Source organism: Lithobates pipiens, unplaced genomic scaffold (genome assembly GCF_037356315.1).
Source record: "Lithobates pipiens isolate NorthernLeopardFrog02 unplaced genomic scaffold, aLitPip1_a1.2 Scaffold_19, whole genome shotgun sequence".
Classification (NCBI taxonomy): Eukaryota; Metazoa; Chordata; class Amphibia; order Anura; family Ranidae; genus Lithobates; species Lithobates pipiens.
Window position 1 is genome coordinate 582,898,615 of NW_027507764.1, and position 26,704 is coordinate 582,925,318.

At 47.1% G+C, this 26,704-nt stretch overlaps 1 protein-coding gene across 1 annotated transcript in view; it reads right to left on the reverse strand.

The window, feature by feature from the left end:
• LOC143997714 (fucolectin-like) overlaps positions 1–26,704 on the reverse strand; it is a 79,613-nt gene that overhangs the window by 50,234 nt on the left and 2,675 nt on the right. Inside the window, exon 2 of the mRNA XM_077493495.1 lies at positions 5,535–5,608. Coding sequence (XP_077349621.1) covers positions 5,535–5,607 — 73 coding nt within the window. The 5' untranslated portion in view covers position 5,608. The remainder of the gene's footprint in view (positions 1–5,534; positions 5,609–26,704) is intronic.

Sequence of the window (26,704 nt, forward strand, 5' to 3'; positions counted from 1 at the left end):
TCTTCTTGTTCCATGAGAGTAGCTAGAACCCCAGTATATATGTCTGTCCCTCCCCTGCCCATACAAATTAATGATTGGGCCAGAGCCATATACACTGCCTGCTCTTCAGTCCCTGCCCCACCAGAACATTACCCTGGAGAAGCAAGGGAGGTCTTCCAGGTTGAAGAACAGGTGGTCACACCCCCCTCTATTCTACTGCTCCTCCCAAACCCATATCAAACCCACCAGGCCTATGAGGTGCCATGTTTTACTTCCAGTGACCAGTATGAGAGAGTGAGAGCGATAACACCAAATTTAACACACCTGCTCCCCATTCACACCTGAGACCTTGTAACACTAATGAGTCACATGACACCGGGGAGGGAAAATGGCTACTTAGGCACAATTTGGTCATTTTCACTTAGGGGTGTACTGACTTTTGTTGCCAGCGGTTTAGACATTAATTGGCTGTGTGTTGAGTTATTTTGAGGGGACAGCAAATTTACACTGTTATACAAGCTGTACACTCACTACTTTACATTGTAGACAAGTGTCATTTCTTCAGTGTTGTTACATGAAAAGATTTACAAAAATGTGAGGGTGTACTTACTTTTTTTTAAGATATTGTATGTAACATCACATAGAACACACAAACTGAAAATAAGACCTAAAAATGACTGCAGACTTTGTAGGGATGGTAGAAACCCCTCCTACAGCTATTGTCACTGGGGGGTGTCCACTGCTTATCAGTGCACATATGTGTAGCCTCATCAGTGCAGTCTTATCAGTGCCCATCAGTATCGGCATATCAGTGCCACCTCAGTGCAGCTTAACAGTGCCCATAAGTGCAGCCTCATCAGTGCCGCCTTAGTGCAGCCTCATCAGTGCCCATAAGTGCAGCTTATCTGTGCCCATCGGTGCTGTCTTATCAGTGCAGCCTCATCAATGTCCATCAGTGCCGCCTTAGTGCAGCTTATCAGTGCCCATAAAAGCAACCTTATCAGTGCCCCTCAGTGCATCCTATCAGTGCAGCCTATCTGTGCCCATCAGTGCAACCTGTACCCAGTGCTGTCTCATCTTTGTCCACAAGGACAGCTTATCTGTGCCCATATGTGCTGTCTTATTTGTGCCCACCAGTGAAGCCTATCTGTGCTCATAAGTGCTGTCTCATCAGTGCCCATCTGTGCTGTCTCATCAGTGCCCATCTGTGCAGCATGGATCCTTATGAGACACCGGCTGGATGGCAGAGCGGGAATCTCGGGCTGTGACAGAACTTGTGTATGAAACACCGCTCACCATACAGTCCTGCCTCCCGGACCGGCATTGTGATAGACAGCACACTGGTCCAATGCCGGTCCGGGAGTTTTATATACAAGATCTGTCACAGCCTGAGATCCCCGCTCTGTCATCTGGCTGTTGTCCTAAGGATCCATGCTGCACAGAGAGATGAGGGGTGGTGGCGGCAGGTGGTGGGTGGGTGGGGGCGCAGTGCTGGCAGGGAGCAGAGGAGGAGGACACCACCTCCATGGGCGGTACAGACGGGGGTCTGTGAGACCCCTCTCCCCACTTGCGGCAAGCGGGGACAAAAATACAAGTCCCTGCTTGCTTGAGAGGACTACAATTGGGAAGTGCCAAGACCGGTGGTTGAGGATAAAGGAGGAATAGCCGGTCTTACAAACAGTATATGACAGGGCAGTAACGTTTTTCAGCAAAATCAGCAGGTTATTACAGAGGAACTACAGAGCTCAGAAGAAGATGGATGGCATAGTCGGTGAGGGTAGGAGATCAGCAACAAGGGCATGGGAAAAAGATTTTGCTTTAACTTTATGGGCCACCTTTACACCCTCTTGTACCGCCTTTATATTTATATTTTTATCACAATCAAATATATTTTATTTGGCAATCTTTCTTATTTCACGCACTTTCTCTCACTGTTGTCATGGGCACTTCATCTACAGGAGCTGGGGGACCGGGATTTTTGCTAGCTGGCCTCCTTCATGGAGGTTCATTGCGATTTTTTTAAATTTTTTTGGTTTTATAGTTTTCAGTGTCTGCGCACATATTGCCCATCCTGGTGCCATTCCAGGGGATTGCCTTGCAGTGTCTGGCTTCCCTCCCCTCCACGGTGAAAAATGTAGATCATTGGGTGGCTTTCTCCGGCTGTCTTATTTATCCTTTTTTGAAAGACCCGTGAATTCAGTCAAATCTATTACACCACTGAACATGTGTGGAGATCCATAAAACTATTCTACCAATTCGTAAGTCAGATTTTCTTCCTCTTCCCCTCCTTTTTTTTTTCTCTTCCTTTTTTCTCTTAACAACCTTGTCTCTCATTTCAGTTACCCATATGTACCTCACCTGAGGAAGCGAGTGTTATCTTGCGAAACGCGTAGAGAATCAGTACGTAAGGATTCACCCCATGGGATTTTAATTCTGATTTTAGTATCAATGGCTATTTGTGTACATATACTGCCAGCTTATTTCGCCAGCTTATTGGTGTAAGTGGGAGGAATCGTGCCCCATAGTTTGTGTCAGTGGAAGGAATAGTGCCCCACCATTGGTGTCAGTGGGAGGAATAGTGCCCCATTATTGGTGTCAGCGAGAGGAATAGTGCTCCATAGTTGGTGTCAGTGGGAGGAATAGTGCCCCATAGTTGGTGTCAGTGGGAGGAATAGTGCCCCATAGTTGGTGTCAGTGGGAGGAATAGGGCCCCATAGTTGGTATCAGTGGGAGGAATGGTGCCCCATCATTGGTGTCAGTGGAGGGGAATAGTGCCCCATCATTGGTGTCAGTGGGAGGAATAGTGCCCCATTATTGGTGTCAGCGAGAGGAATAGTGCTCCATAGTTGGTGTCAGTGGAGGGGAATAGTGCCCCATCATTGGTGTCAGTGGGAGGAATAGTGCCCCATTATTGGTGTCAGCGAGAGGAATAGTGCTCCATAGTTGGTGTCAGTGGGAGGAATAGTGCTCCATAGTTGGTGTCAGTGGGAGGAATAGTGCCCCATAGTTGGTGTCAGTGGGAGGAATAGTGCCCCATAGTTGGTGTCAGTGGTAGGAATAGTGCCCCATAGTTGGTGTCAGTGGGAGGAATAGTGCCCCATAGTTGGTGTCAGTGGGAGGAATAGTGCCCCATAGTTGGTGTCAGTGGGAGGAATAGTGCCCCATAGTTGGTGTCAGTGGGAGGAATAGTGCCCCATAGTTGGTGTCAGTGGGAGGAATAGTGCCCCATCGTTGGTGTCAATGGGGGGGAATAGTGCCCCTTCATTGGTGTCAGTGGAGGTGAATAGTGCCCCATCATTGGTGTCAGTGGGAGGAATAGTGCCCCATCATTGGTGTCAGTGGGAGGAATAGTGCCCCATCATTGGTGTCAGTGGGAGGAATAGTGCCCCATCATTGGTGTCAGTGGGAGGAATAGTGCCCCATCATTGGTGTCAGTGGGAGGAATAGTGCCCCATCATTGGTGTCAGTGGGAGGAATAGTGCCCCATCATTGGTGCCAGTGGGAGGAATAGTGCCCCATCATTGGTGTCAGTGGGGGGAATAGTGCCCCATCATTGGCATCAGCAAGAGGAATAGTGCCCCATCATTGGCGTCAGAGAGAGGAATAGTGCCCCAAGTGCTGAAAAAAGGTTAGCAGACACACATCTTGCCCCAGGGCCGCAGTTTGGAGACCACTGAGGTAGGCAATACTCTGCTCCTGACCTTTTCTCTACTTTTAATTACACTCACCACTGGGATATCACATCTCCAACATTACCCTCCAAGGTAGAAAATACTCTGCTGTGACTAGGGATTCAAACGTGTCAGGGTTCAGGTCAAGGCAGGTTCTCAGAACAGGACTAAAATATGGATAACAAATCTGAACCCCAATAAAGTTTTAAGAAGCCAAAAAGAAAACAACAATGGCCTTTATCTAGGCTCACATGCAAAGATTGCCAAACAGGCTCATGTAAGCCTCAACAGCTTTCCTCAACCTTTCAACACAGAGGAACCATTGAAATAGCTTTCAGATCTCAGGGAACCCTTCTTACTTATGACTATATCTACAACTCATGATAACTTAGGCCGCGTACACACGGGCGGACTGTTCGTCCAACTTTGTCCGCTGAACAGTGTTTCAGCGGACAGTCCGCCCGTGTGTGGGCTTCAGCGGACAGTTTCAGCGGACAGTCTGACGAACAAAGTTTTTCGGAATTCCCGTTAGACTGTCCGCTGAAACTTGGTTTGAGCGGACAGTCCGCTCGTGTGTAGGCTTGTTCGTCAAACTAAGTCTCGCGCATGCTCAGAAAGAATTTACACGCCGAAGGTTGCATTGCAGTGTATTGGACGTCGTTTTTCCAGTCCCGTCGTACATGCCGTTCACGTCATCGCGCACGCTTTCAGCGGACTGTTCGTTCATCGTGTGTAGTCAAGTCCGTTCATGCTAATTTTGAGCGGACTGTTTGTCAAACTGTTTGACGAACAAAGTTGAGCGAACAGTCCGCCCGTGTGTACGCGGCCTCAGTGTGATGGCCAGAGGGAAGAATGCTCCTTACATGTGTGGTCATGGGGAAGAATTACCCCCTTACAGATAGCTAAAACGATCAATGGTGTCAGTGGGAATTTTTAGAGGCAGAGATTGCTCATTGCTCAAGGAACCCCTAGCAAGCTCTGGAGGGGCCCTCAAGGAACCCCTAGCAAGCTCTGGAGGGGCCCTCAAGGAACCCCTAGCAAGCTCTGGAGGGGCCCTCAAAGGAACCCCTACCAAGCTCTGGAGGGGCCCTCAAAGGAACCCCTAGAAACCTCTGGAGGGGCCCTCAAGGAACCCCTAGCAATCTCTGGAAGGGCCCTCAAGGAACCCCTAGAAATCTCTGGAGTGGCCCTCAAGGAACCCCTAGCAAGCTCTGGAAGGGCCCTCAAGGAACCCCTAGCAATCTCTGGAAGGGCCCTCAAGGAACCCCTAGCAATCTCTGGAGGGGCCCTCAAGGAACAACTAGCAATTTCTGGAGGGGCCCTCAAGGAACCCCTAGCAATCTCTGGAGGAACCTCTAGCAGCCTCTGGAGGAATCCTAGAGTTCCATGGAAACCTGGCTGAGAAACCCTGGTCCATTAAGTTAGGAAATTCTCATCCACAACTGAGATCTTTCTAATTAAAATGAACTGACACCTAACGGACACCCATGCAAAGAAAACACGGGGGCTTTCATTGCTGAACTCTACAATACATATGGAGATCAGGAGTTCTAATTTCATTGGGATTTCATTGTTTTCATGTTTAATTAGAAAGTATTAAAGGCCAGAGACAGCCAGGCAACTAAGTTTCATAGGGTGGTCAGCATAGCAGCCTCCCCGTTCCTCTCAGTACCAGTAAGCTCAGTGTTGGATGATGGCGAGATGTGGGCGTTGTGACAAGTAGCTGCCACCCCTCTCAAAGGCACTGGGAAAAGCCTGCTGAATCTTCCTGCAATGCAGCGCACAGGATCCAGTTTAAAGGTAAGTTGTGATTTTTCCTTGGTGGCTTTATTAGCCATTCACTGCTAATGAGGTTTCTGTTTATACAATCGGTTCCGTTCTTACCTCCGGGCTCAGGAGTACAGCACTGAGCCACAATCAGGAACCTGAACACAAGTAGGGCCACACGGAGAGTCATTCTAGGGAGGACAAAGAAAAATGGGGTATTACAATGAGTGAGACTTCATGTGAAAGAAAATAGATAAAAAGAACAATAAGGACAATAGACAACACCAAGAGAGACCATACAGTATACTACAAATTGTGATGTAGCAAACCTGATGTTTAGACAGGGATGCTGTAATGCCACGTACACACGACTGGACTTTCCGGCAGACTAGGTCCGACGGTCTTCCCAACGGGCTTTCAGCAGAGTTGTGACGGACTTTCCGAATGAACAGACTTGGCCACACACGAACGGACTAATGCCTACACAGGGTCGGACATTCCGACCACAAAATCCGTTCGTTTTTTTCCCAACGGATTTTGGCCCAAACTTGTCTTGCATACACACGGTCTCACAAAGTTGTCGGAATTTCTGATCGTTCTGAACGAGGTGACGCCAAACACGTACGTCGGGACTATAAACGGGCCAGTAGCCAATAGCTTTCGTCTCTTACTTTATTCTGAGTATGCGTGGCACTTTGTCTGTTGGAATTGTCTACACGCGATCGGAATTTACGCGATCAGATTGTGTTGTCGGAAAATTTTAGAACCTGCTCTCAAACTTTGTGCATCGGAAAATCTGACGGAAAAAGTGCGATGGAGCCCGCACACGGTCGGATTTTCCGACAACATGATCCGATCGCACATATTCCGTCGGAAAGTCCGACTGTGTGTATGGTAAGTCCGTTAGTTTTGAATGTGGTGACGTAAACGGGACTAAACAAGGAAGTTCAATAGCCAGTAGCCAATAGCTTCCCTTGCGTCGTATTTGGTCCGTTGGACCAGCACACAGACGAACGGTTTTCACAATTTTAGTCCGTCGGAATTAAATCCCTCAGATAGATTTGAAACGTGTTCTATTTCTAGGTCCGTCTGATTTTTTTCCCGAAAAACTATTGGATTAACCCACACACGATCAGATTGTTCCACGGACTAATCCCTTCTGACCTAGTCTGCCAGAAAGTCCGGTTGTGTGTATGCGGCATTAGATTTAGTTGCCAGGCGGTAGTTGCCTTGGCCAATTGTTAGGAGATGAAATGATTTCACCCTAATTGTGCTGCACTTCTCTCTTCAGTCACTAGGTGGCCGGGTACCTGGTGACATTAGATAAGACAAGGGCATTGCAAGGACAGATTAGAAATGAATGGGGTGTCTCAGGCAATGGGCAGGGAATTTCTTGGATCCCTTGGCCTGCTGGGAGGGTCTATTTATTTGGGTGGAGACAGGTGATCGGGGTTCTCTGCCACCTTGGTGGCTGTCTGGGTGGACATGTGTTGTGCTGCCCCAGGTTGCTAGGCCGGAAGCCTGAGGCCTATCCCATCTGAATGCTAGGCTGTCTGAAGGCCTATCCAGAAGCAAGAGAGCAGCATAGAGTTGGGACTGAAGTCCACCCAGAAGCGATGGTTCTGCAGGCCGGAGAACCTGTCATGGTCGGAGGTAGAGTGGAAGCTGCCAGCACTAAGGGACCATCCACCTTATTAACAAGGACTATAGTGAGTAGCTGAAGCAAGTACCAGAGCAGTATTCTCACCAACTGGGGACGGGAAAGAATTGGGAAACTTCAGCAGGTGCCAAGCCAAGTACCCAGCCAGTGGAGGTGACGCTTGCAGAGCAGTGTTGTGTATCAAGCCAGGGATCAAGCAGGCCAGTGGGGTAACGCTTGAGGAGTATCTGTGAATGCCAAGCTAGGGACCCAGCAGGGATGCGGGGGTGACGCTTGAGGAAGATACTGTGCGAGAAGATTGGAGAAGCTCAGGGGATCCAGTGGCAGTGGATCAGCAAGTCTAGTGAGAGAGACTGGGAGCTCGGTTGAGTGAAGATCTACAAGAGGAGATGGAAGAGGAAGTGAAGAAGTTTATTACAACTTGTGTTAGAAACTGTTACAAGACTGTTGCCATAGGAGACAGCGATCCCACTTGTGCAGTTGTGGAGTCCTGCTGGATGCCTTTCCCTGCATGGCTGTCTGCCTGTAGAGATCTCAGAGTCTGCCAATTAACATTGCAACTACTAAAGGGTGTCCTGGCCCTAAACCCTTTCTCCCACAGTTCTGTTTAAGAGACAATGAAGTGTCTGGCACCCATTAATCTACCTTGTGCATTTCTCGCTATCGCCAGTAGGTGTAACCGGTATCACAGGCCAGTGTGAGAATTACAACTAGGTTGAACTATGAATAATTTTTCTTCCAGAATAGCCCAGTGGGAGGTTCCTAGCCGCTGTGCATTCTTGGAAAGGGGTATTTATTTGGGCAGTGCCGTGTGCTCTCTCTCTCTCTTACCTCGGCCCTCCTCTCCTGAGGATGTGCTGCTGCGAGTTCTGCAAGTAGGCCCCTTACTGGAAAGAGCCAGGATGAAGGCTGGTCTCTCATCGCTGTTTGGAGGATGCACCTACACCTAAACTGCACTTAAAGTGTTGCCGGTTGGCTTAAAGGTTCTGACTCTGTAAAGCTGGATCTAAATATGCAAATCGAATCCTATTTGCAGTATCTCTGGGTCGGCTTAAAGGTTCTGATACTGTCAAGCTGTTCCACAATCTAAAGTTAAATAGCTACTGGGTGCTAAGTCTGTGAGAGAGGTTCATCCAGGAGTTCTATTGGCTGCTAGGTCTGTGAGAGAGGCCTATCCAGGTATCCAAGATCTGCTAAGAGAGAAAGCTGTTTGTTTTTAAATCCAAGAAGTCTGTAAGTGATCTGCAAATGTTATCTGAAACCTACCCTCTCTCCTACTACTGCTTTCAAGTTCCTTATTAAAGCATTGAAAATATCTAAAGTGACTGGCGCCCAAATTCTGTTCTGAACTCCCTATTATAGCCATGGAGTGATACCTGCCTCTGGAGGTATCTCCTTCCCTCCGGTAGACCCAGGGGAATGCTACACATGTGTGGCTTTATCTGTAAGTCATATGCAGATACAAAAGTTTGTGAGACTATATATACCTCATACTATAGATCAGCCTCTCTTAACTTTTCAAAACAGAGGAACCCTTGAAATAACTTTCCGGTGTCATGAACTACCTGCTAAAAATTACTATATCTACAACTCATGATACATTGGTGATGGTCAGTGGGAAGAATGTCCCCTACATTGGGGGTCAGTTGGAAGAATACCCTTTACATTGGAGGTCATTGGGAAGAATGTTCCTTGTGTAGCGCCGGTACTCCTGATGAGTATGCACTATGTATGTAAATCATTTTTTTTCCCAAAACTGTAGTTGAGTTTTGGGATTAATTGTTCTAAATTATGCTTTGGCATCAGTTTGGCTGGGCTATAAAGAGGTTCTGCCTGGTCATAGGTGGGGTTTGCACCTGTGAGAGTCATTAGAATGAAGTCTGGTTGGACGCATTAGGTACCAATTCTTCTTTTGGAGCCAATCAGTGGGCGCGTTGTCTTGTTGTGTATTCCGGGAGAGGGAACTTAAAGAGGGATTCCACCAAAAAAAATATATTAAAAGCCAGCAGCTATAAATACTACAGCTGCTGACTTTTAATAAATGGACACTCACCTGTCCCGGGTTCCAGCGATGCCGGCAGCCAAGGCCGATCGATCGCTCGACCCTCGGCTGCAGCCACCACCATTCTAGGTGAGGGAATCAGGAAGTGAAGCGAATCGGCTTCACTTCCCGGTTCCCTACTGCGCATGCGCGAGTTGCGCTGCACAATAGGAAATCTCTGCGTTGTCACTGGGACCCATGTGTGTCCCAGCAGACAGCGCGGCAGGGCAGGAAATGGCGTAGACGCCCATGGGAGTCTATGCCCGGAAGTGGGTGTAAATACCTGTCTTTGACAGGTATCTCCACCCCCCTCCCCCCTGAAAGGTGTCAATTGTGACACCGGAGGGGGGGAGGGATCCGATCAGCGGAGGTTCCACTTTAGGGTGGAATCCCGCTTTAAGGTGCTGAAGTCACGTGGTTTGGTGTTCCGGTCCAGAAGTTGTTGCTGACTTTCGTGGTCCTGGTCCTCCTGACCAGCCCCCAGAGGCCCTCATGGCCTGGGGTGCCGATCCATCCGATTCCGAGCCTCAGAACTGGCTAGTTCGAGGCACAGTAACTGGAAGGAGAATTCTAAGGTGTTCTGGTGCTGTCTCGGGTTTGGAGAGGCCCAGCAACTTTACATGCAACCAGGGGAGGACTCTTCAGTTAGAGGGCCACGCTGGAGGCTGGCTGCTCAGTAAGAGCCTGGAAGCTGAGCTGCCATGGACATTAATTGAATCCACATTTCTTACGGTATCGCCGGACTGGCTGCAAGATTCTGGTACAGTAAGAAAAGTTCCTACTTCTATCCTTCTGTTTGCTACTAAGTTTTTCAACCAAATCTGAGAGAGAGACTTTGTCAAGCTAGAATTACTTGTTGGCTGCTAGATCCAAGGTTAAGTATTTATCCAACAGTTAAAGAATCCAGTTACGAGTGGCTATTCCCTGGATTATGTACAGAGAGACTTTTATTGAAGTCAGCAATTCAAAGCACCTGAGCTAAACTTTACCTTATGCCTCCATTCTCAACAAAGAGACTGAGTTTGTTCAACTGTTTTATGCAAATTAAAAATCCAAAAAGGAATTCAAGTGTCAGTCTCTACAGTTACTGGGTCATCAACCCTGGGAACCCCTAGACAAGAACGACGAGTTACGAGCTGGTGGAGGTAATCGGTAAGCCCAGAAAAACTCAGCCGCTCCTTCAGGGGTCAGTGCTACACGTGGGGGCTCGTCCGGGATTTGCCATTACCTCTCACAACGGAGAAAGACATACATGTGAGTTTATTGGAATAGAGGGTGAAGTTTTTTTTTGGACTGTGCATTTTCACTAAGGCAAAGACTTTCACTGTGGTGCGTAAGCGTGGGAGGAGCCCTGCAGAAAAGCCAGTGAAGTTGTGCAACCAGAGGAGCCAGTGGGTGGAGTCTACGCATCTTCCTACACGAGGCACTGCATGAGTGTGTCACAGGAAGAGAGTGAGTCTAGGCACGTTGCTGTGCTGCAGAGAAAGAAGTTCTGAGCAATTATGTTCCGTTTTCCGGGTGTACCATCTGTCCCAGGTCCTAGGATGCCATCGGTCAGAGGTCCTACAAGTATGCAGATACCCGGTACTGTGTTGACCGACAAGGGAATCCGCCTGCTGCCGCAGGGGCGGTTCATATTCTATACCGCTGGGGATGTTGAGGCCCTCTGTATGCTCTGTGGAGGATGTGATGGTCTGATTGCAAGTCCTCGACCGTTTACTCGATGTCGGAGGTGTGGTGACTATATTTTTAAGGTGGAGCGGCCTACTGAAGAGCCTCAGGCTTACCACATGGACTGGGCCATGGGCGTGGCAACCGAGGAGGCTGTCGTGTATGCTCTGGCTGTGAGGCCTACGGTTTCGGGCATTATCCTCCGTTGCTGGCGCCTTGGAAAAGGACATTGTTTCTTCTCAGGCCAGAGAATCTACTCCGGATGTTATAGACACGGCTTCGTCAATTACTATTGCTACTACAATGCCTGCTTTGGAGAAAGTGGAGCTTGTAAAGCCTTCCCGTAACCGCAGGAAAGGACCACACCCCAGTCCGGTTGCAGCTCATCGGAAGAAAGAGATAACCCTGGAGAAGCCAACCCAAACTGCTGGTGAGGAATCTGGGGAATTTGTGGGGAAAGAGACTGTAAAAGGCTGTGTGCTAGTAGAGGAATCACAGGACTCTGATTTAGATTCTTCTTATTCCTCCTCTGAGGTTGAGAATGTGGAGGAACTGTTTGACACAATGTCCCAAGAACTGTTATGGGCCTGTGGGGATAATGTGGACGTGACCTGTGCAGACATTTCGGGCTGACTAACCCTTACTTCAGGGAGCGCAACGCCACGAGTGGAAACCCCATCTGTTAGTAGTGCACAGTTGCCAAAAGCCACAAACTTGCCAACGCTCAAGAGGGACGCTACTCCCTGGGGATTAGGGATGAGCCGAACACCCCCCTGTTCGGTTCGCACCAGAACCTGCGAACAGACCTAAACTTTGTGTGAACTTTAGAACCCTATTAAAGTCTATGGGACTCGAACGTTCACAATCTAAAGTGCTCATTTTAAAGGGTAATATGCAAGTTACTGTCCTAAAAAGTGTTTGGGGACCCGGGTCCTGCCCCAGGGGACATGGATCAATGCAAAAAAAAGTTTTAAAAACGGTCGTTTTTTCAGGAGCAGTGATTTTAATAATGATTAAAGTGAAACAATAAAAGTGTAATATTCCTTTAAATTTCATAGCTGGGGGGTATCTATAGTATGCCTGTGAAGGGGCGCATGTTTCTGGTGCTTAGAACTGTCCCTGCACAAAGTGTCATTTGTGCAGGAAAAAAAGTCTTTTAAAATCACTTGCGGCTATATTGTACGGCTCCCCGTAATACAGAGAACACTCAATGAGTGTTCTCTGTATTAGCCGACAATTCATTCATTCATTGATAAAAAAAAAAAAGCGTGGGGGTTCCCCTAAATTCAATTACCAGGCCCTTCAGGTCTGACATGGATATTAAGGGGAACCCCTTGTCAAATTTTAAAAAAAATTGACGTGGGGGCCCCCCTTAATATCCATACCAGACCCTTCAGGTCTGATATGGATATTAAGGGGAACCCCGCATCAAATTAAAAAAAAAAATTGACGTGGGGGTCCCCCTAAAAATACATATCAGACCCTTTAACCGAGCACAACCGATCCGTTCTGCAGACGGATAGAAAAATAGGATTTTCCTCTGTCTGCAGAATCAGACAATAGCGGAGGCGGACGATAGCGGGTGTCTGCGGATGTTCATCCGCAGACACCCGCTATCCCACAGGGGTGCATGTATGTCCGTATTTCATTCGCAAATGGATGGTTGAAATACGGACATAATGTCCGCATGTGTGAAAGGGGCCTAAGGGTTTATCCAACAGTTAAAGAATTCCCTGGATTATGTACAGAGAGACTTTTATTGAAGTCAGCAGTTCCAAGCATCTGAGCTAAACTTTACCCTTATGCCTCTATTCCCAACAAAGAGACTGAGTTTGTTCAACTGTTTTATGCAAAATAAAAATCCAAAAAGGAATTCAAGTGTCAGTCTTTACAGTTACTGGGTCATCAACCCTGGGAACCCCTAGACAAGGAGGGGTACGAGCTGGAGGAGGTAATCGGTAAGCCCAGAAAAATTCAGCTGCTCCTTTGGGGGTCAGTGCTACACTTACATTGGTGATCAGTGGGAAGAATGTTCCTTACATTGGTGATCAGTGAGAAGAATGTTCCTTACATTGGTGATCAGTGAGAAGAATGTTCCTTACATTGGTGATCAGTGAGAAGAATGTTCCTTACATTGGTGATCAGTGGGAAGAATGTTCCTTACATTGGTGATCAGTGGGAAGAATGTTCCTTACATTGGTGATCAGTGAGAAGAATGTTCCCTACATTGGTGATCAGTGGGAAGAATGTTCCTTACATTGGTGATCAGGGGGAAGAATGTTCCTTACATTGGTGATCAGTGGGAAGAATGTTCCTTACATTGGTGATCAGGGGGAAGAATGTTCCTTACATTGGTGATCAGTGAGAAGAATGTTCCTTACATTGGTGATCAGTGGGAAGAATGTTCCTTACATTGGTGATCAGTGAGAAGAATGTTCCTTACATTGGTGATCAGGGGGAAGAATGTCCCTTACATTGGTGATCAGTGAGAAGAATGTTCCTTACATTGGTGGTCAGTGAGAAGAATGTCCCTTACATTGGTGATCAGTGAGAAGAATGTTCCTTACATTGGTGATCAGTGAGAAGAATGTTCCTTACATTGGTGATCAGTGGGAAGAATGTTCCTTACATTGGTGATCAGTGAGAAGAATGTTCCTTACATTGGTGATCAGTGAGAAGAATGTTCCTTACATTGGTGATCAGTGAGAAGAATGTTCCTTACATTGGTGATCAGTGAGAAGAATGTTCCTTACATTGGTGATCAGTGAGAAGAATGTTCCTTACATTGGTGATCAGTGGGAAGAATGTTCCTTACATTGGTGATCAGTGGGAAGAATGTTCCTTACATTGGTGATCAGTGAGAAGAATGTTCCTTACATTGGTGATCAGTGGGAAGATTGTTCCTTACATTGGTGATCAGTGAGAAGAATGTTCCTTACATTGGTGATCAGTGGGAAGAATGTTCCTTACATTGGTGATCAGTGGGAAGAATGTTCCTTACATTGGTGATCAGTGGGAAGAATGTTCCTTACATTGGTGATCAGTGGGAAGAATGTTCCTTACATTGGTGATCAGTGAGAAGAATGTTCCTTACATTGGTGATCAGTGAGAAGAATGTTCCTTACATTGGTGATCAGTGGAAGAATGTTCCTTACATTGGTGATCAGTGAGAAGAATGTTCCTTACATTGGTGATCAGTGGGAAGAATGTTCCTTACATTGGTGATCAGTGGGAAGAATGTTCCTTACATTGGTGATCAGTGGGAAGAATGTTCCTTACATTGGATGCAGGGTGGATTTGATTTAAAGAGGAAATAAACTCTCCCACTCTGATGCTTATTTTCATTTAGTCCATTATAATAAGTAATTATCAGACTATAGCCACTGTAATCCAGCCCAAATCGCATATTACTTACTGTTTAAAGAAACTTTAAAAAAACTTGTTTCCAGGGGTTAGGCAGCACCATCTTAATTATTGTTTTCTGAGTCCATAGTGGAGTGTATTTCCGCCCTTACATTTAGCACTTCCTGTACTGTTAACCAAGCCTCCTTCTCAATTCAACGTTTCTATGGCAACCTTGGTTCCCTGTTCATAGCTGACTTGTTTTATTTCATAGCATTTACTTGTGCCAATGTCTAATGTTTCCCTTTGTCAGTCTTATCAGCTTCAGCTGATAAGACTGCAGTAATGGCCAAGTTTACACTGCATGCAATGTCACATGGTCACATGGTGTGTAGGAGGAAGCTCTGAATGATTCTGAAGTCTCCTGGGAGTTCAGTGCTGTGCCGTAGGAAGTCCTGATAACAGATAGATAAGACATAGAGAGTAGGGATGAGCCGAACACCCCCCGGTTCGGTTCGCACCAGAACTTTCGAACGGACCCCAAATTCGAACGAACTTTAGAACCCCATTGAAGTCTATGGGACTCGAACGTTCGAAATTAAAAATGCTAATTTTAACGGCTAATATGCAAGATACTGTCCTAAAAAGGGTTTGGGGACCTGGCTCCTCCCCCAGGGGACATGGGTCAATGCCTAAAATGTTTTTAAAAATGGCCGTTTTGGCGGGAGCACTGATTTTAATGATGATTAAAGTGAAAAAAAAGTGAAATATTCCTTTAAATATGGTGCCTGGGGGGTGTCTGTAGTATGCCTGTGAAGTGCCACGTGTTTCCCGTGTTTAGAACAGTCCCTGCACAAAATGACATTAAACAGAAATAACATCATTGAAAACTGCTTGCTTGACGGTTATATCTGGTTCCAGCAATATGGTTGAAAATCATTGAGAAAAATGGCATGGGTAGCCCTCCCTGCCCATTACCAGCCCCTTTGGGTCTTGTACGCATATTAAGGGGAACCCTGTACCCATATTAAAAAAAGGAAATGCGTGTGGCCCCCAGGCCCTATATACTCAGAACAGAAGTATACAGGCGGTGCAAACAAGACAGGGACTGTGTAGGTTTGTTGTGTTAAAGCGGGAGTCCACCGGGACTCCACGTTTTTTTTTTTTTTTTAAAGCCAGCAGCTACAAATACTGCAGCTGCTGACTTTTAAAATAGTGACACTTACCTGTCCAGTGCGCCCACGATGTCGGCACCCGAAGCCGATCTCTAGATCGTCTGTAAGGTTCTGCCGCCGCCATCTTGGGTATGGGAATCAGGAAATGGAGCCTTTCGGCTTCATTTCCCGGTTCCCTACTGCGCATGCGCGAATCGCGCTGCGCAATAAGGACGGTCCCCGCTGCCTCTGGGATCTGTGTGTTTCCCAGCAGGCAGCGGGGCACTTTCGGGAAGGGGCGGGCACTTGCGGAAAGGGGCGTAATCTACGCCCCTTTCCGCAGAGAGCTATCCCGGAAGTGGGTGCAGAATACCTGTACTGTACAGGTATCTGCACCCCCCTCCCCCCTGAAAGGTGCCAATTGTGGCGCCGGAGGGGGGGAGGGTTCCGATGAGCGGAGGTCCACTTTAGGGTGGACCTCCGCTTTAAGTTGAATCTGTTTGTAATTTTCAACTGGTACATTTTTAAAGTGTAGCTCCAGTCAAAAAAACTATTTTTAAGCTTTTTGGAAAACATAGGGAAGGGTTATCACCCCTGTATAATTTATTTTGTCGTCCATCTTTTTTCATCTCACTTCCTGTTGTCTCCTTCCGTTTGCAAGTAGGAGATGTTTGTAAGTTGGATGTTTGAAAGTAGGGGCCTGCCCTATATGCTCTGCAGAAATGGCGGAACAAGGTGTTGGTTTCGCCACAACATTGTAAGCCCTCAAAGTGACTCTTGCTGGGCGCTGGAGCGCCCTGCTGTGAACGATTATATCAAGAATTGTAATTACATGCCATTGTTGAACAGTGGTAGAAAAATTGACCTTTGGTGGTTGTGGTGCTGGTGCCACAACACTATAAGTCCTCACAGTTACTCTGGGTGGGCACAGGAACGGGCCCTCCTGTGAAATATTATATCAAGAATTGTAATTACATGTCCCTGTTAAACAGGGGCAGAAAAATTGGGCCTTAGGCACTGGTGCTGGTGCCACGACACTGCAACCTCTTCCATATACTCTAGTTTTATTGCAGGAATTAGCCCTGCTGCAAAGCATTGCATCAAAAATTGTACTTAAACGCCCCTGTTAAACAGGGGCAGAAAAATTGGGCCTTAGGCACTGGTGCTGGTGCCACCACACTGCAACCTCTCCCATATACTCTAGTTTTATTGCAGGAATTAGCCCTGCTGCAAAGCATTGCACCAAAAATTGTACTTAAACGCCCCTGTAAAACAGGGGCAGAAAAATTGGGCCTTAGACACTGGTGCTGGTGCCACCACACTGCAACCTCTCCCATATACTCTAGTTTTATTGCAGGAATTAGCCCTGCTGCAAAGCATTGCATCAAAAATAGTACTTAAACGCCCCTGTTAAACAGGGGCAGAAAAATTGGGCCTTAGGCACTGGTGCTGGTGCCACCACACTGCAACCTCTGCCATATACTCTAGTTTTATTGCAGGAATTAGCCCTGCTGCAAAGCATTGCATCAAAAATTGTAATTAAACGCCCCTGTTAAACAGGGGCAGAAAAATTGGGCTGATGGCATCACCCAGAACCAGAAATGTTCTTCCAACATATCAGCGGAGGAGGAAGAGGATAGACAATCAACATAACAGGACAGTCACTCAGCATCAGCATAGGCAGTCTTGAAGGGATGTGATATTTCAAAAAAAATTATTCGGTTACATCAGCTTCAGGTGCTTGGTAGCTGTGGGTGATCCAAGACTGATTCATCTTGATGAAGGTCAGTCGATCAACTGATTCGGTGGACAGGCGCACCCTGTGATCGGTAACAAAGCCACCAGCAGCACTGAAGGTGCGTTCCGAAAGAACGCTGGATGCAGGACATGCCAGTAGCTCAATTGCATACTGTGCAAGCTCTGGCCAGTGATCCATCCTCAAGACCCAGTAAGCCAGAGGATTTTCGGTGGGAAAGGTGTCCAAGTCTGACCTTGCCCCTAGGTATTCCTGCACCATGTAAATCAGACGCTGGCGATGGTTGCTGGAACCGATCATACCTTGGGGCTGCGGACTAAAAAATTGTCTGAAAGCATCAGTCAAACGGCCACCTTCTCCACCGCTCCTTCTGACCGATGCCTCAGCAACACGATGTCCAGGACCAGGAGTTTGTAACCTCCCAGTCTCTGGGAACGCGTTGCACAGAACTTTCTGCAAGGCCTCCCGGAGATGTCTCATCCTCTGCTCCCTCTGCGATGGCAAGATAAGGTCGGCAACCTTACCCTTGTACCGTTGATCAAGGAGAGTGGCCAGCCAGTAATGGTCCCTCTCCTTGATCCGAAGAATACGAGGATCCTTCCGCAGGCTTTGCAGGATCAGGGAGGCCATGCAGCGTAGGTTAGCTGAGGCATTCGGTCCGGAGTCCTCTGGGTCACTAAGGGCAACATGATCCGCAGCTACCTCCTCCCAGCCACGTACAAGTCCACGTGTTTCTTGGGACTGTAAATTATCCCTACAAGACTGCTGCTGCTGATGCTGAGTGCCAGCCTCCACCTCCATGCTGACATAATCATCCTCCTCCTCCTCTTCCTGTGTGATGGGTGGCACAGCAGGAACACTGTCTGGATAAAGGGTGCCTTGAGAGGCAAGGAAGTCCTCCTCTTCCTGCCTCTGTTCTGCCTCAAGTGCCCTGTCCATTATTTCACGCAGCGTATGCTCCAAGAGGTGGACAAGAGGTACAGTGTCAGTGATGCATGCACTGTCACTGCTCACCATCCTTGTGGCCTCCTCAAACGGTGACAGGACAGTGCATGCATCCCTGATCATGCCCCACTGGCGTGGTGAGAAAAAACCGAGCTCCCCTGACCCTGTCCTGGTGCCGTAGTCGCACAGGTACTCATTGATGGCCCTCTGCTGCGTGTGCAGCCGCTGCAGCATGGCCAACGTTGAGTTCCATCTGGTGGGCATGTTACATATAAGGCGGTTCTTGGGCAGGTTCAACTCCTTTTGGAGCTCAGCCAGCCGAGCACAGGCATTAAATGATCGGCGGAAATGCACACAGACTTTCCTGGCCTGCTTCAGGACATCCTGTAAGCCGGGGGTACCTGCCCAAGAACCGCTGCACCACCAGGTTAAGGACGTGAGCTACACAGGGCACATGGGTCAGTTGTCCCTGTCGGAGGGCGGAGAGGAGGTTGGTGACATTGTCACAAACCACCATTCCTGGCTTAAGCTGGCATGGCGTCAACCACCTCTCGGCCTGCCCCTGCAGAGCTGACAAAACATCCGCCCCAGTGTGGCTCCTGTCCCCCAAACAAACCAGCGCAAGCACGGCATGGCATCGTTTTGCCTGCGTACTTGCGTAGCCCCTGGAACGCCTACGGAGCACCGCTGGTTCTGAGGACAGAGCACTGGAAGAGGCCATGGAGGAAGAAGAAGAGGAGGGGGTGGAGGAGAGAGGTGTGTCACAACCAATAGTAGCATTTTCGAGGCATGGTGGCGGAACAACCTTCAACACTACTGCACCTTGTCCTGCATCCTTCCCAGCTGCCAGAAGAGTGACCCAATGGGCCGTGAAAGACAGGTAACGTCCCTGTCCATGCCTGCTGGACCATGAGTCAGCGGTAATATGCACCTTACCGCTGACCGCCCTGTCCAGCGAGGCAAGGACATTGCCTTCCACATGCCGGTAGAGAGCCGGAATCGCCTTCCGTGAGAAAAAGTGGCGTTTGGGGACCTGCCACTGAGGAACCGCACATTGTACAAACTCACGGAAGGGGGCCGAGTCTACCAACTGAAAAGGCAGCAGTTGAAGTGCTAGCAATTTAGCCAAGCTAGCATTCAACCGCTGGGCATGTGGATGGCTGGGAGTGAACTTCTTTCGCCGGTCCAGCAGCTGGGGCAGGGACATTTGCCTGCTATAATCGGACGTGGGTGTACCGCTAGCAGAGTTCCCGGAAGCACTTGGCTGTGACACACCTAATTCTACACCTTCATTCCTCTCAGAGCAGGTTTCAGAGAGGACTGAAGGTCTAGTGGGGTTGGAGATGCCAGCTGATGAGGAGCAAGGAGAGGTCCGCTTTGTTCTTTGGTGTGGGTCTTTGAGGTATGCTTGCCAACGAGCTGCATGGCAGGTCAACATATGTCTGGTCAAGCATGTGGTGCCCAAGCGGCTGATGTTTTGGCCACGCGAGATGCGCTTGAGACATATGTTGCAAATAGCAGCGGTGCGATCTGATGCACTCGTCTCAAAAAAGGCCCACACCAAAGAACTTTTAGAATAACGCGCAGAGGCAGCGCTCTGCACAGGCGGAGCTATGCGGTGTGATTCAGTCGGTGTGCTGCCCCTAAGCTGGCCCCCGGAGGGCATCCTGCCTCGTTGGACATGTGCCTCCTCCTCCTTCTCCTCTTCCTCCTCTCTCCTACCAGGCACCCACGTGGAGTCAGTGCCCTCATCATCCCCTCCCTCTTCATCGCTGTAGCAAACCTGGCAATATGCTGCAGCTTGTGGAACATGACTGCCAGGTTGCTGTCCTTCTTGGGCATCCCCTCTCTCTGCGCTCACGCTACTGCCTTCCTCTAGCTGAGTGTCATCATCAGAGCCTACAAAACACTGGGCATCCTCCTGGAGCATGTACCCAACACTGTGCTCAAAGAGTTCAGGAGACTCCTCAGGAGGACGTGGTGGGTCTAGGGAAGGAGTCACTGATGATGACATTGAGAGGAGGGAAGACGATGCGTTGGCAGCTGCTTTGCTACTACCCTGAGACTGGGTGAGAGAGGATGAGGAGGATGAAGAGGGCTTGGTCATCCACTCTACCAAGTCGTTGGCATGTTGCGGCTCAACATGTCCAGCTGCCGAAAAGAAGGACAAGCGTGTCCCATGGCCACGTGCTGATGACAATGCACCGCGTCCACGACCAGCACTGTTGTCTCTAGACACAGAGCCTGCTTGCCCTCTTTTATCGGCTTGCGCCTGTCTGCCTCTCCTTGCTGGCCTTCCAGACATGGTAATGGCCTGAAGGGAGTTGGGTAAAACAGCAGTGTAATGGAGTCGCACAACACCCACTAAGCCCTGCAGATGGCTCTATTAGAGAACAGCAATAAACGGTAGATACAGGTGTATATTGTGCTGGAGGCACACAACACCCACTAACTCCTGCAGATGCCTTTATTATAGAACACCAGAGATAAAGGGGTATATACAGATGTATACTGTGCTGTGCTGGAGGCACACACAACTTCCAATAACTCCTGCAGATGGCAAGTGGGCTCAAATAGAGAACAGCTATGTAGGTGGATATAGCGGTATGTACTGGGTACAGAGCACGCAGACAGCACGCACAAGCTCCTAACACTACTGACTGCAAGCTCTATTATAAAAGATAGATCACTAGCTATATAGGTGAGGTGAATATAGCGGTGTATACTGCGGTCAGGGCAAGCAGACAACAACCACTACAGAAGAGCAAGATCGAAAATCGGCCGATAACGATCGGTGTGTACTGTGTTGAAGGTACACAGAACACCCACTAACTGCTTCAGACGCCAACACACTACACAAGGCCGCCCCGCTGGCAGCCTTATATAGTGTGGGGCGTGTACTACACAGCCTGAGCTATGATATGCCTGTGGCCAATCATGGCTCTCCTAGCTGCTGGCGCTGTGATTGGCCAAGCATGCGGGGGTCACAGTGCATGCTTGGCCAATCATGAGCCAGCAATGCACTGCGATGACGCAGTGCATTGTGAGCCGTGAGCGCCACACAAATTTGGCGCGAACGGCCCATAACGTTCGAAATTCGCCGAACGGGCGAACAGCCGATGTTCGAGTCGAACGTATGTTCGACTCGAACACGAAGCTCATCCCTAATAGAGAGTGTGCCGTAAATCAGGGGAGATCTGGGCATGCTCAGTGACTTCATTCTAAAGAACAAAAAGGATTACAGCAATACTAAGCAAGTAAGGAGAGATCTACAAGCAGTGTTCATTAGGGATTTTATGCTGATTTACATGGGACAAAGTTGTGGGGGAGGGTTTACAACCACTTTAAATCACAGTAAAAAGGCTTGATTTAAAGCAACTCAATTTAAATCATCATTTTTAAAAAGCAACTGTCGTCTCTGTCCCGCTGTTGACTCACAGACACTCCCATTCACTTTAATGGGATGGCTGGTGATGTGGCAGTGACACAACAAGGTGAGGGACGTGGCGGCAGCAGGCGAGTGGATGCCCGCTAACAGGCACTGCCATGATGGATCTGAAGTGACAGGTGCCCTTTAAATGTAAGCACTTATTCTTGCTGGTAGTTAGAATCTTTAATGTTTGCAAACAAAATGAAGGTTTCCTATTTCGAATAATGAGCTGTCAGGTAAGTAAAACAGCGATATCAGAACAGATTCAATCATACAGTTTGTAGTGTACATAGATTTGCAAAACAATGGGATAAAGGAATATTCCTGAACATTGTTTTATCTCATGGTTACTGTGAAATTGTGTTAATGCATCAATGTAGTGCATGTTATCTCAGCTTGCAGAGCTTGGATTCATTGAATGAGTTTACAAAAAATTTAAATATTGCAAAATATACAGCCTCATTGTTACGTACCTTGTAGTAGAGCCTGACTTGTAGGAGGAGACCTCTCTTACAACCCCAGCTCGGGAGCCGCTGGAGTGGGAACAGTGGCCTCGAGAGCACAGTGAGGTAGGAGTGCCTGTGAGATCTGTGATAGTTGGCACAGATGGATGGATGATCAACCACCAGATAGGACCAGAATGCAGGTGGCAGCAGAGGCAGATGCAGGTCAGCGACTTGGTGAGCTGGATGGTGCAGGATAAGAAGTCTTGGCCCTTGTACACACGGTCGGACATTTCGACAACCAAATCCGTCAAATCCAACAAGGGCTTAGAGTCTGCCAATTATCATTGCATCTACTTAAGGGTGTCCTGGCCCTAACCCTCTCCCCCACAGTTCTGTTAAGAGACAATAAATCTCTCTTGCATTCAAAAAGTGTCTGGCGTCCATCACTCCACCTTGCATTACCGCCTTGTAACCCACTCTACAAAGACGGATGTGAGCTCTCCCTGAATCTTGGGGTCATCATTGGGCCTCTAAGGGCCTGGGACATTGCTACATAGACAATATAGATCATTATGTGATAAAGAAAACTTATTATTAGATGCTTTTCTGGTCCTTTGGCTAAGATCAAGTGTAGAATCTGTTCTTATCAGTGTCCATTAGGGGCGCTCTACAGTCATTCTGGCTTTATGACCAGGATGTATGTTTGTACAGTGCTCCTGCTGGTATGATTGGGGGGAACTTCCCGATGGGCAAGAAATTCCAGCAGAGCGCACACCACATGGGTGTGGTTTGGGAGTACTTCCCTGTCATGGAGGGTTCTGAGGGGCCCAGTGTCTTCTGATTTGAGTGGTGCTACAGTACCTTGAAAAAGTGTTCATACCCATGGAAATTTTCCAGGTTTACAACCAAAAATGTAAATGTATTTTATTGGGATTTTTGTGATAGACCAACACAAAGTGGCTCATAATTGTGAAGTGGAAGGAAAATGATAAATGGTTTTCAAATGTGTTTACAAATAAATATGTGAAAAGTGTGGGGGGTACATTTTGTATGGCGCCCCCCGGAGTCAATACTTTGTAGAACCCCCTTTCTCTGCAATTACAGCTGCAAGTATTTTTGGGGGTGTCTCTACCAGCTTTGCACATCTAGAGAGGACATTTCTCTGATGAATGCTCTCCTTGCCCGGCCTGGTCAGTTTAGGTGGACGGCCATGTCTTGGTAGGTTTGCAGTTGTGCCATACTCTTTCCATTTTTGGATGATGGATTGAACAGAGCTCCGTGAGATGTTCAAAGCTTGGGATATTTTTTTATGACCTAACCCTGCTTTATACTTCTCCACAACTCTATCCCTGACCTGCCTGGTGTGTTCCTTGGCCTTCATGATGCTGTTTGTTCACTAAGGTTCTCCAACAAACCTCTGAGGGCTTCACAGAACAGCTGCATTTCTACTGAGATTAAATTAAATACAGGTGGACTCTATTTACTAAGTGTGTTCATTCTGAAGGCAGTTGGTTCCACTAGATCTTAGTTAGGGGTATCAGAGTAAAGGGGACTGAATACAAATGCACGCCACACTTTTCACATATTTATTTGTAAAAAATTTTGAAACCCATTTATCATTTTCCTTCCACTTCACAATTATGTGCTACTTGGTGTTGGTCCATCACATAAAATCCTAATAAAATACATTTAGATACATTCACTAATGTCACACAACTGGGTGGGCTCACCCACCCAAGCCCACCCTTTTTTGAAGCATATTAGAGACTCAGGCTCTAATTACGAGCTTCCAGAAGAAAAAAAAAATACCATCCAAATCCATGCGTCCGGCGCTCCCTGCATGTAGAGTAGGGGCCCGGACGCATGGACAGGGAGGGCAGCGCCCATGCGCCTTGCATGAGCCGCCGCCACTGGCCAGTTAGCTGATGTCCCGGTGCTCTCCTGCCCCGCTCTGAAGACTACAGAGGGAGGGGCTGAGGTTCCCTCTGACATCAACCGTAGGAAAGGAGGCGAGTCTTGGGAGGTCACGTGACCGCTCAGCATCGGTCTAGCATAAGGTATTGCGCTGCATCATTTTTAAAAGACAAAGGCACTAAGCGATATAACAGAAGGTATTCTAGTTAATAATGAAAGTTATTGCACATAGTATGGCAGCAGCAGGGGAGGGGCGGGGAGAACACGGCTCACACACGAGCTGACAGGCAAGGAGGGAGAATAGGAGGGGGGAGAGGACAGAGCTGGGCTGCAGATAATGGAGGCACGTAAACTGACCACCTTGTCAGGGCTCAGCAACCATAATACATACTGGTCAGTTTACAGGGGGAGGGCAGAACCAGGCAGGATCAGCCAGGTATGTCCTAGGTGACAGAAAGGGCCAAATGACGCAGCACAAGCATTGTTCTGTATGATGTGCTTTCAAGGATCATATATATATATATATATATATATATATATATATATATATATATATATATATATATATATATACACATATATATATACACATACACGCGCACATATACACACATATATATATATATATATATATATATATATATATATATATATATTTATTTATTTTTATGGGTTTTTATGCTTTAATGGAAAAAAGCAATAAAAACAATAATGTATATAAATAATTAAATAAAAACAGAGAAGTACAAAAAATAAAATAACAGAAAAAGATGAAATTAAATCAAGAAAGAATAAGCCATAAAAAATAAAAGTAAAATAAAAATAAAAAATATAAAGTAAAGGGTAATAAATAGGAAAAAGAGGAGGGGGGAGACACAAATATGTTGGACAACTAAAAATAAAGCAAAGTGGAGCAGGTTGATCTATGGGTTTAAAAAAAAAAAAAAGGGGGGGGGCGGGGTAATTAGGAAGTAGAGTTGGGTAAAGCGAGGATAGAAATAGAAGGGCAGAAGACAGGAAGGAGAGGACTAAAGAAGAGAAAGGACAGTAGGTAACAAGGCGAGCGAGAGTCCAAGTGGCTATGGGTCATGGGCTTTCTAGTTCCAAGGTAATATCAGGGCTGGTGCAAGGATTTTTGATACCCTAGGACAGTGATGGTGAACCTTGGCACCCCAGATGTTTTGGAACTACATTTCCCATGATGCTCGACTACACTGCACAGTGCATGAGCATCATGGGAAATGTAGTTCCAAAACATCTGGGGTGCCAAGGTTCGCCATCACCGCCCTAGGAGATGGGTCTTCAAGTTGCCCTCCAGTTGTTCAGGAACTACAATTCCCATCATGCCCAGTCATGTCTGTGAATGTCAGTTTTACAATGCCTCATGGGATGTGCAGTTTCGCAACAGCTGGAATGAAGTGGCCATCAATGCAGGCTCACCAGCGTCCATCAAATGCAGCCTATCAGCGCCCATCAAATGCAGCCTACCAGCGCCCATCAATGAATGTTTGCTTGCTGACATTCATTCAGGAGCAGGGACACAGACACAGTCCTCAGCCGCTGATGTGCCTCTGACACCATGTGCGAATGGAGCGACGGCTGCCCGCTGATGCTGAGAAGAGAGTAGGAACACCAGTGGCCGGGCACCCCAGGCAGTAGTGCGCCCTAGGCAGTTGCCTAGTGGTAGCACCGGTCCTGGGTAATATGCATTGGGAAGGAGAGGGTCATAATCACGTAACCTACACATAGTAAAGACAAATTTTTCACCCCCCCCCCTCCCAATGTTTAATGTACTCAAGGCTCACCACCTGACAATAGTCAAAAAAAAAAAGGGGAAAGGAGGAAAAGGAAGAAAAATGAAACCGGTAAACCAATGGTCCTGATGTACAGGTTACAGTCATAACATGGTTACAGTCATCAACAGATTAATTATATCTTGTTTAAAAAAAAACATGTAAATGATAGGTTGGTGTTGCGTCCCCCGGGTTGTACTGTACTAAGGGTGTGAATCCAGTAGGCCTCACGTTGTAAAAGAAGACAGTCACGGTTCCCACCTCTAATGGGCTGCTTGACGTGTTCCCTGCCCCCCGCTTCATGTATTTGATGTATTTGCTTAACAAAATGTACAGCCAACCGGGTTGTTCAGATCAATCTGTACACCTTCATCAGTCTTGGACAAGGCAACCCTTATGTTGATAAAATAGAGCAGAGGTAGGGTGCTACTACCCAATAAGATCGGACATTTTTTTTTCCCCCCCAGAGCTACCAAAATTGACGTCCTTTTTTCCCAACAAATAGAGCTTTCTTTTGGTGGTATTTGATCAGCTCTGCGTTTTTTATTTTTTGCGCTATAAACAAAAAAAAAAAGAATTTTGACTAAAAAAATATATTTTTTTACTTTCTGCTATAAAGCATTCCCAATAAAAAAAATGAAAAATCTAATTAAACAAATAAAAAATAATCAAAAAAAATGTTGAAAAAAACAAAACAATATTTTTTACTTTTTGCTATAATACATATCCAAACAATTTTTTTCAACAGTTTAGACCAATATGTATTCTTCCACATATTTTTGTTAAAAAAAAAAAAATGCAATAAGCGTCTATTGATTGGTTTGCGCAAAAGGTATAGAGTCTACAAAATAGGGGATATATTTATAGCATTTGTATTATTATTTTTTATTTTACTAGTAATGGTAGCGATCAGCGATTTTTAGGGAGACATTGCGGCGGCCAGATCGGACACTTTTGACACTTTTTTGGGACCATTGACATTTATACAGTGATCAAAGCTAAAAATAACCACTGATTACTGTATAAATGTCACTGGTAGGGAAGGAGTTAACACTAGGGGGCAATCAAGGGGTTAAATATGTCCCCTAGGGTTGTTCTAACTGTATGGGGGATGCGACTGACTGGGAGTAGAGAG